The following is a 10813-nucleotide window of genomic DNA, read 5'->3' as shown; positions in this document are numbered from 1 at the left end:
CTTGTTGGTCCGGGAGCGTCCTCCCCGCCAGGCTGGTCCCGCCGCTCCGGCCGCCGTTCACCCGACTCCAGGCGAGTCTTTCCCGGGTTTCGGCACCGCTTGTTGCCTTTGTTGGCGTGGCGACCTGGTTCAGGAACGGCACGGCGACCAACCCCAGGCCGCTCGGGCCATCAGCTCGCAGACACCAATGTGGTGGACGGCAAATGGCGTTTATTGACGGGTAGCACAGTATTATATAGCTTAGGTTCACAGCGTCACTTCCATCTGCTTACACCTATGGGCTGAACGCTACTGGTTATCAGGAGAGGAAGGGGGGCCTACCTTTCCGTACAGCACGACATCTTCCGACCGCCAGGCCCTAACTATCCACAACCTGCTGGAGAGCAGCTCTGTGGAGAGGGACCTGGGTGTCCTGGTGGACGACAGGTTAACCATGAGCCAGCAGTGTGCCCTGGCTGCCAAGAAAGCCAATGGGATCCTGGGGTGCATCAAGAGTGTGGCCAGCAGGACGAGGGAGGTTCTCCTTCCCCTCTACACTGCCCTGGTGAGGCCTCATCTGGAGTACTCTGTCCAGTTCTGGGCTCCCCAGTTCAAGAAAGATGAAGAGCTACTGGAGAGAGTCCAGCGGAGGGCTGCGAGGATGAGGAGGGCACTGGAGCATCTCTGCTACGAGGAAAGGCTGAGGGAACTGGGCTTGTTCAGCCTGAAGAAGAGAAGGCTGCGAGGGGACCTTATAAATGCCTACAAATATCTGAAGGGTGGGTGTCAGGAGGATGGGGCCAAGCTCTTTTCAGTGGTGCCCAGTGACAGGACAAGGGGCAATGGGCACAAACTGAAGCAGAGGCATGAGGAAGAACTTCTTCCCTCTGAGGGTGACGGAGCCCTGGCCCAGGCTGCCCAGGGAGGTTGTGGAGTCTCCTTCTCTGGAGATATTCAAGACCCGCCTGGACGCGGTCCTGTGCAGCCTACTGTAGGTGACCCTGCTTCGGCAGGGGGGTTGGACTAGATGACCCACAGAGGTCCCTTCCAACCCCTACTATTCTGTGATTCTGTGATTCTGTGATCTGTTTTATAGAGCATCTTCTTCCTGAACTGGAGCCTACCACACCCACGCCCCATCATAAAGGAGCAACAGGAAGGACCAAGTCACCTAGCTAAGCCCTCCAGTTCCACCAGCACCCAAGCCACCTGGTTTGGGGTTTGTCAAGGGTTTGCCAACCTGCTCTTGTTGCTTAGTGTGCTCTGTTCGTTAGAACAAAGACGCTAGCTCTGAGTTGCCTCGTTCAGAGCTGGTCAGCAGGGATGGTGCCTGTGCTCTCTGGCAGGGCTTGACGGCCTGCGCTGGACCCCGCTCAGAACAGAACCCAGCACCTGTGGGGAGCTGAGCACCTCCAAAGCTGAGGGTGGCTCTGTGGAAGTGAGGACACACCGCTGCTGACAGGGAGCCGGCTCAGGCCCTTTCTGCAGCCCCCAGCTACTCCCAGCTCTGCAGACAGAAGGAGCTCGCAGCAGCACTGCTGGGTGGTACCCTCGGGGCACCTGGAGATAGGCTATGGGAGTCCCCACTAACTTGAGAAGCCTCCGACGAGCACGCTGGTCAAAGGAAGTGTCCTCTGGGTGACCGGAGGCCAGAGCTTTCTGCTGCTCCAGGCCGTGTTCCTCTATCAGCATCTGCTCCATCTGCATCTGCAGCCGAGTGTCCAGCTGAGGGAAGGAAGGGAAAGACAGTGGCTGGTTGGCAAAGGTCCCTCCCGAGGCACAGGCCTGTCTTTGAAAGAGGATCCCATCCTGCTCTTGCTGATAGGGGTGACGGGGTCCCCTGGGTCGCTGCTCAGCGCCTGTGACACCTCCTGCTCTCTTAGGCAGGACCTTCTCTCAAGGGAAATGAACTCCTGCATCTTCACCTGCCCAGTCACTATGTCAAAAGCTCAGCTGGTCAGACAGACAGAGAAGCCAGGAACCTCCCAGAGCTCCAAGTACTGGACTGCCTCTAGCCAAAGCAGCTTGGACAAAGCTCTCTTGGAAAGGGAATCACCACACAGCTGGTGCCTCCTGGAGACGAGCGCTGACAGCACAGTCCCAGGGCGCAGCCAGCTCTGCAAACCTGGCAGGGCTGGGCTGTGAGCAACAAACCCCCCAGCGATGACCTGCAGCCCCAGCGCCAGCACCAGAAATTCCACCCCTTGAGCACAGTCTCCAGGATCTCTCCCCGGGGCAGTCAGGAAGCTCACGCATCTCCCAGAGGGACAACTGCCAGAGGTGGGCAGAGCTCAGCTGATGCATGGCCGTGGCCAGGCGTGGACAGGGAGGACCCAAGTGCCAGCAGGGCACCGGGAAGCCTGCTGCAGGGCGCGAGGGGACCAAAGGACGCAGGGGGAGGGTGGCACGTGCCGAACGGGGCAGCAGCTGTCCTCACCACGGTGCCCGAGTCGTCCGTGGGTGGCTCTGCGGCCACAGCCTCCCCCAGAACAACTGCTTCAGCTCTCTGCCTGTTATCTTCCAGCTTTTCCTTCACCTCCCTGAGGGCCTTCTCATATTTTTTGTTTCCTGGATGAAGAAAACATCCACAAACAGAAGCGTGGGCACAGTGCCATTCCCATTTAAGCTGGGAAGCCCCGATGCCCCCAGTGATGCCCTCTCCCAGAAACACACTCCTCCAGCCATGTATGGCAAGCGGATGCTGCTCTCCTCTCTGAATCCTGACGTTCACTCCCACCCACCTTCCTCCACACACAGCAGCATCTCTCACCCCGTGCAACGTGATGCAAATCCAATGCTGCCAAAATCCCTGCCAGCCTGTATTACGGCTTTCCCGAGCGTTTCTGTCTAGCCATCATCTTTCCAGGGCTCGCACAGATACGCTGCCAAGCTCTACAGGATGGTTCCTGGGAGAAAGCCCACATGGGCTCGTCTGCTAGAGACTCAGGAAGCGACCAGAGGGCTGAGTGTTGGTCCAACAGCCCTGAAACCTCTAGGCTTGGTGGAGGTGGCTGTGAGCTGCCCCGTGGGCATACGGCATGGGGGAGAAACCAGAAGACGTTCCTGGGGAGCAGACTGGCACTGCTCACCTTTGATGTTCCTAGGCAGGTCCAAGCAGATCCTGGGAAAGCTGCCCTCTCCCTTCAGGGAGATTTCTGCTGGCTCTAGATGACCCACTTGGAGCCGGAAAGTCCTGCAGAAGACTCCAGGCACTCCTGGCAGGTAACAGACTTTCAGCACTTGCTCCTTGCCAGGTCCAATGTAACCCTGCACAGCACGGCAGAACAGGGAGGGAACGCATCAGGGAGGGTTGGCTGGAAGGACGGCTCACACGATAGACGTGCCGAGAAGAACAGACAGGTTCTCCTCTATCAGAAAACGTCAGACAACATCACTTTCTAGCTTTCTCGCATCCAAAACCTCGAGTCTCCTACGCCGGGATGCGGTATGTCCTCATCACACGTGCGGTCCCACAGCACAGACCCTCCTTTGCTCAGCACGAGCAAGCTCTTCTGCTAACGGTGCTCACCCTCTGCTAGCAAGAGCCAGCCGGAATAAAGAAAAGCTCTGTCACCAGCCGCTGCAGAAGCTGCGTGGAGTGCCCGCGCTCTCCGCAGGGCCAGCAGCTCCTGCCCCAGCACAGCAGTGGCTCCCAGGCTGCTGTCAAAGGGCCTGACCCTACCCAAACACCTCCGGCCCGTGCAGTCACACCCAGGCTGGAGGAGCCCACCCAGGCTCACGGCCACCTGCACACACACAGCTCTGCAAACGCCGGCCAAGCTGCCAGCGCTGAGGATGCCATCGCAGCAGCCTCTGCGTGGGGCCAAGCCGAGCTGCGTCTTCGGAAGCTCGCAGGGAGAGGGCATCAGCGCCTCAGCCCTTGGAGGAGACGGGCATGAAGAAACCTGAAAGCCATTTGGCTTCCCCTTCCCACTGCGAACAGGGACAAAGATCGGAAGGCTGCTTCAGCTCGAAGGCGTCCACGCAGGGCTGGGAAGCTGGGATGGTGGGATGCTGCCAACCCCGCTCCTTGCTGTGCCAGCCCTGCTCCTCCCTGGCCCCCTCGCTGCCCCACAGCGCTGCTGCAAAGCTGGAGGGGCAAGGGACCGGGGCAGTTACAACTCCTGGCAAAGCAGCTTCATGCCCAAGCAAAACAGGATTCAAGTCTCCCCTGGGCAGTGCTGGCAAGGGGCAGGCAGGGTTTGTGACGGCCAGGGACAAGTTGCGAATCCCGTTCGATCATGGAGCTGCTTCACGCGCCTGCTTCTCCTTCTCTGCCCGCCAGCAGCAATTGCTTACGGCCCTGTCTCCCCCAGCTGCTTTTAGGGTTTTTTTCTTCTGTTTTCTTCTGCTTTTCCCCCATAACACTCTCCCGGGCAGCTGGACACCGGGCCAGGGTTAATCCCTTGTGCTACCTCCGTACTCACCGTGCTGGGCACGACCAGGGGCACGCCGGGCAGAGGGTCGTCGGCAGCGGCCGCGCTGGTGTCGAGCACCATGTAGGTGAATCCCATCTTGCCGCTGTTCTGCAGGGTGACTTCTGCTTCGGTGACTTCGTTAAACAGCTGAAGGGAGGACAGAGGAGTGGGGAGTTGAAGACACAGCTCTGAGGCCAGGAACGTCCTCCCGCGTTCATTGGGATGAGAGCAAACAAACACAAGGCAGGAGAGAAGCAGGGGCAGAGGAGCTCCGGGCACTTGGCTTGGGAACCCACAGGGTACCTCTCAGCCCCACACAGGGACAGATACTTCTGGCAGCATGCAGAGGGGCAATGCCAACCACATCAAGACCAGCTCTAAAGAAACCAAAGCGGATACAAGCCCTCCGTGCTTCAAGGTGTCACTTCACAGCTGGCTGAAACAGAGGAGGTGGCATCAAGACATTGCAGAAAAGGCACCTTCACACAAGGATTTGCAGAGCTTGCAGGGACAGCCAAAGGGAGATGGTGCCACATGTCTGTGCCAACAGCTGGAAGCATCTGTGGGGTCTTTAACCAAAAATGAATAAAGTGGGGATTACGCTGGGACATTCTTTCCAGCTACAGCGACTGGAAGCCCAAGGTGACTTCCTCCCTGGTTTATTTTGTGGATTAATCAAGAGCATTACAAGAGAGCATCTCCTCGGACCTCAGGCATTAGCTGCAGATCAGAGGATGGATGTCCCGGGGCACTTCCCTCTGGAGATCACCGCTGGGACCCTGCCTGCCCCAGGAGGCAGCAGTAGGTACCTTGCAGAGGAGGAATTCCCCGCTCTGGAGGGGGTGGAGATGGCCATTAAAAACCAGCTTGGATGCAGGACGTTTGACTCAGATTTTGTACTTCCAAGCCACAGAGCTAACAAAGTAGCTGGGAAGGGGAGAGAGCCCCAGACCTAGGTGGGCAGCAACCCGTCGGTGCTGGTTTCAAGACAAGGACCTCTGCCAAGAGAAGCGTGCGGTACCTGGAGCCCGCAGTCGATCTCCGTGACGTCTAGGAGGTAGTGGATGAGCGAAGCCTCCCCGCTCAGCGCGACCTCGTAGGTTGGGCCTCCCTCTACCCGGCACAGCGCCGTGACGTGGGCAACGATGTTGCCGTGGCCAAAGAAGATGAAGGCGACCCGCTGGCTCTCGCCCGGCTGCAGCACACCGAACAGCGGCAGGATGTCGAAAACCTGCAGGGAGGGGAGGAGACATCAAGATGTCAGGCAGCAAAATGGATGCAGAAGAGCAGCCATGGCTTAGAGCAAGGGGCAGACGTGGCTGGAGGGACCTCTTCCTCAAACACAGGCAAAATCATTCTAATCTCATCCTGCATACGTTATGCTTTCCAGTGGAGGAACCATGGGAAAAATCTTCACAGAATCACAGAATGGTAGAGGTTGGCAGGGACCACTGTGGGTCACCCAGTCCAGCCCCCTGCCAATGCAGGGTCACCCACAGCAGGCTGCACAGCACCGCGTCCAGGCGGGTCTTGAGTATCTCCAGAGAAGGAGATTCCATAGCCTCCCTGGGCAGCCTGGGCCAGGGCTCCATCACCCTCAGAGTGAAAAAGTTCTTCCTCATGTTCAGGTGGAACTCCCCATGCTTCAGTTTGTGCCCGTTGCCCCTTGTCCCGCCGCTGGGCACCACAGGAAAGCGAGGAGGAAGAGACCGCAGCTTGGCAAAGTCTTGTTTTATACAAGACAGCTCTGTGGCTGTCACTGCAGTATGGGGTCTTGGTGAAGGCAGAGACGTGGCAATGGGTGGCTCTAGCTGGGGCTGAGAAGGTGGGATGTGAAGCTCAGTGCTTGGCATGGCTCGACACAGGAAACTGAAAGCCTTCGCATCACCATGCAGATAAAAGCCTCATTCTACATTGTAAAGGAACAAGGGAAAAAAGTCCCCCACTCAACATAGGTCAGGAGGACCTGAGTGGGCTTCTCCCAGCAAAACTCTCCCACTTCTCCCTCCCCAGAAGCCCCGTGTCCAGCCCGCTCTCGGGGCACGTGACAGCACAGCAGCAAAACGGGCGCTCGGCACCAGCACGGCTTTTCCCTGGCAAGCTGGGGGAGGCAACGCAAGCAGGAGGTCCACAAGAACAATCTACCTGTGCCTCCAAGGAGTCATCTGCTGGCTCTCGGGCGGGATCCCCCGCCGCTCCCAGGGCTTCGGCTGGCTCCTCCGCACCCCCGTCGCTGGAGCTGCCCTCCGCAGACGCCGAGCGCTCCGACTGGGCTCCCTCCTCCTTCGGCGCTTGGGGTTTGGTGAAGAATTTCGGTGCTGGAGGGCTGAACCTGGAAAATAACAGAACTCTGATCACGGACCCGCAGTGGGAGGCAGAGAAGCCTGCATGAGCAGTTCCTGGGCAGGATGCGGCCCCTGGGAGGGCACTGGCGGTGCGAGCTCAGCGATGGTCTGACCCAGCAGCTCTGAAACCAGAACGGAGCAGGTCAACGCTTGGGGCTGCCCCGGGACGACGCTGGGACAGCGGCGGTGCAGGCAGCTGGCTGCAAGGAGACGTGGGAGAGGACAGAGGCGAGCGGGCCTTGCGCGAAGGCACAAGGTGCTGCGGGAAAGGAAGAGACAGACAAACTGGGCAAAATGGGGAGACCGAGGTGCAAAGGGACAGACCCAGTGACCCAGTCCAGACCCACCAGTGCCTTCCTGACAGCACCCACCATGCTGTCCCCATCCAGAGGGACAAAGTGAGAAATCCTGCAGCTCTACCAGATGTTTATCCTGAATATTTCCCCTAACGATTCCCTGCAGCTGCAGGTCGGTACGAGCAAGCGGCGACGCTTTCTCTCAGCGCCACGAGGCACAGCAGGGATGGAGCCCGCAGCCTGCCGTGCCCTGACCCCGGCAGAGCCCAGCACCGCGCAGGGGCACCCACGGAGCCCGTCTCGGGGCATCCCCGCACACGCCAGGCAACACGGAAAGACGCATCCAACAGTTCCAGGCGGAGGCTTGCAATTAAACGGCCCATTGATCCCTGACGAGCGCCAAGGCAGCAGCGATTAGCGCTCCTGGGAAGGAAGTTTCCCTCATTTTTCATCAATATACTGCCAATGTCGAGGAGAAGATTCAGCTCCCCGCTGCGCCGCAGCTATTCCCCGGTCACAAAGCAACGGCTCCAGCAGCCCCTCACGCTAAAGGGCGGCAGCTCTGCCGAAACCAGGTTCGAGCCGACGCGCACTTGCCAACGGCGTGATCGCCTCCCCAGCAGCCGCTGAATGCAAACCGCTCCAGGACCACTTTGGCAAACGATTCAGCACAGCCGTTCAACAGCTCGTTTCACCAAAGCAGCTGAGTCGATGGAGCTTGACCAACGTCTGCCACAAAAAAGTACATGGTTTCACATTCGCCAGTGTTCCCTCTGACTGATTACCTTCCCTGTTCTAAATCGTAGCCGCTGCTCACAGTAACGCTGCTCGTATTTCTAACGCCACACGGAGGGACACGCTCGAGCCCTGCCTGCCTGTCACCGTGCCTGCTGGCAAGCGGTCCCCACCGGTTGCCCCTTGTCCTGTCACTGGGCACCACTGGAAAGAGTCTGGCCCCGTCCTCCTGACCCCCACCCTGCAGATATTTGGAGGCATTAAGGTCCCCTCGCAGCCTTCTCTTCTCCAGGCTGAACAAGCCCAGCTTCCTCAGCCTCTCCTCGCAGGAGAGATGCTCCAGTCCCCTCCTCATCCTCGTAGCCCTCTGCTGGACTCTCCCCAGTAGCTCCTCATCTTTCTTGAACTGGGGAGCCCAGAACTGCATGCAGCACTGCAGATGGGGCCTCAAAAAATGGGTCGAATAACTATAAGAAAAAAGACCTAAGCACACAGAGTCTTGTCCAGGCAAAGAAACAACATTTTTCTCCCCTGGCCAAAAGAAATGTGTGTGCCTGACTGGTGCTGGGAGTCTCTGCTGATGGGCTCCAGCAAGGTTAGATGTACGGATGGTGACATTCTATCGAGCTCACCTTCATCAGACCTGATGTTCGGGTCCCTCCATGTCAGAATGAGTTAGTTTGATCTGACCAACAGTGCTTAATGTGGACCAGAAATAATATCTGACAGGCTGCCCTTCTGCTGGGCTCTTAATGAGCAATTTGAGGTGTTAATAGCTTGGAGACTGCCTTCATTTCCAGCTCTGCCACCGAGGATCACATGACCTCTGCCGAGGGACCCAGAGAGAGTACATTACTGCTTAATTAACATGCACAGCAGAAAAGGCAGCTGTCCTAACGTCCACAAGCGCTAACGAGCCAGCAAAGGGGCTACGCCAAACCCTTGGGAGCAGAGGCTGCTATCGAGCCAGCTGCTCGGGACCCTCGACTGCAATGGGCTCAGCAGAGCTGAGTGGCTCGGCACCCACCAGAGGAACCAGCACCTGCAGGCTCAGGTCCAAGCAAAGCCAGGTCAGGTGCAGACAGGGTAATTAAAAGCTGAAAACTGATTCAGTGGTCAACATTTCCAAAACCCTGAATCGGTTCTCAAAAAAGAAGAGTAAAGAGAAACAGGCAACCAGCCAACAAGTGGCCCCAGAGGAAATCAATTCCACACAGGCTTCGCTGCCATGCGCTTGTTTCTCTGTTAGTATAAAACAGATGCATTGTTCTGTCATCAAATTCAGATTTTCCCTTTAGCTTGTCATTAAACCCTCATCTAATTTACCAGGAGTGGACAGGGGCCTCCAAGCAGAGCTTACAGCCCTGTGCCCTTTCCCTGCCCACCTCCCTCCACCTGCTTTTGCAGACTTTCCTCTGCACTTTAGGGTCTGTTCCCGAAGGCGCTGTGCAGCGAGAAGGGCCACGCTAAAGACTTCTTGTTACCTGCTAAGACCCAGCTGTGAGAGGGCTTCTCCTCCAAGCTCTCCCCATAGCCATAGCTAACTTCCAGTTCCCAACAGGTCGTCTCCTCTGAGCCAGATCCCAACTCCCTAAACAAAACTCTTTAGTGATGATCTCTATTATTGGTAATAGCCGCACTTCGATGCACAATGGTTAACTTTGCTTGGTTTCCTAGGGCATTACGGAAAAACCGTTTGCTACTGTAATTAACACTGCCCAGACTGGACTTCTGTGCTATGCACAGAGGCCACAGCGGGAGGAACTGCTAGCAATGTGTTCACAGACGTGCTCCAGCACGACTGCGATACTGCTCTTGGGCTCGGACACCACAGGCCAGCGCAGGACGGCCCTGCCACCCGGGGATGCTCAGACCAGTGCTCCCACCAACACCTACAGCCGTACCCAAAGCCGCAGCAGAACCTGCCGTTTCGCTGTCAAACACCAAACAGCTGGTTCGCGAACGCGATGTCCTGTGATGAAGCCTCACTTCACCAAGATGGTGCTTGCCTCAGGCCACGAAGGTCTGGGGAAGCAGCCAGCCACACCAGCTTCCCTTGCCAGGGGAACCAGGACAGGGGCCACAGCAAAGCAGCAGCAAGAGACTGGGACAGCAGCTCTTTGCTCTGGTGGCAGTGCCTGTGTGGGTTCTCAGGACGAAATGACAACAAACAGGGTTGGCAGGGAAGGAAAAGAGGTCATCTTATCTATCTGCTTCTCCCAGTACCTACGCACGGGTTTGTAGCTCCAGAAATACAGCAGGACTCCAGGTTTATGGGCTATGCAAAATGCGTTCGTAGCATCTTATAGCCCCAGCTTGGCTGGAGAACTCTGTTTCCTCCCCAGCATCAAACCGCTGCAGATCACCTATTCCCTGAGCATCCAGCCCGACCACGGCTGGCAGGCGTTATTTCCGCAAGCGAAAGCTGAAAGCAATTTGTCAGACCGCAGGCAAACAGCCTTGGTCTTTCTAAAGCACAAACAGGACACGAGGAAGGAGAAGAGCTCCAAGGAGAGGACAACGGTGCACATACCGAATCTGGCTGCCTGTCAGGAACGACCACTGGTACCGGACTGGAAGCGGGCTGCAGTTGGTCATCTTGATGTAGCGCACATCTTCAGTGTCATTCAGGATGCAGCCAAAGTCCAGGGCCGTGGTCTGGAAACGGAGATTCGGGAATAGACTTCTCCCCGAATGGTGACCTGCTCCTCATGGGGATGCTCGAGAAACCGTATCTTCAGAACCTTCTCTGCTACCCGGCCACTCAAATCCTCTTCATAAGCAGGGTTAAATCTGATGGAGAGATGAAGTTCCGCCCCCACCTCCAGCTTCACAGGCTGCAAGCAGATGAAGAGTATTAATCACCAGTGTGATGAAGTCCCAAGGTCCGACAGTATGAAACGTGTAAATGTTCAAAGTGTGACCCCAGCGTAGGCCTCTTGGTTCATCCTTCCTTTTCTTTACAGCATGCGAGCACCACAACACTCTCGTCTGAGACTATCTCAGGCTCGTGTCTCTGTGCTCCGCATCAATACAGAGG

At 57.2% G+C, this 10813-nt stretch overlaps 1 protein-coding gene across 1 annotated transcript; it reads right to left on the bottom strand.

Moving 5' to 3' along the window:
• Positions 1-1249: 1249 nt before the first annotated feature.
• On the bottom strand, positions 1250-10491 carry LOC142362817 (hydrocephalus-inducing protein homolog). The gene is made up of 8 exons (XM_075433442.1): positions 10307-10491; positions 6543-6729; positions 5419-5628; positions 4407-4544; positions 3069-3246; positions 2417-2547; positions 1529-1704; positions 1250-1409 (listed from the first exon to the last, which is right to left on the bottom strand). The coding sequence occupies exons 1-8, from the start codon at positions 10369-10371 to the stop codon at positions 1250-1252; spliced, it is 1245 nt and encodes a 414-aa protein (XP_075289557.1). The 5' UTR covers positions 10372-10491.
• Between the last annotated feature and the right edge of the window lie 322 nt (positions 10492-10813).

The sequence above is a fragment of the Opisthocomus hoazin genome, chromosome 12, assembly GCF_030867145.1.
Source record: "Opisthocomus hoazin isolate bOpiHoa1 chromosome 12, bOpiHoa1.hap1, whole genome shotgun sequence".
Taxonomy (NCBI): Eukaryota; Metazoa; Chordata; class Aves; order Opisthocomiformes; family Opisthocomidae; genus Opisthocomus; species Opisthocomus hoazin.
Note: the sequence above shows the minus strand (reverse complement) of the source record. Positions and strands in the feature narration are given on the sequence as shown.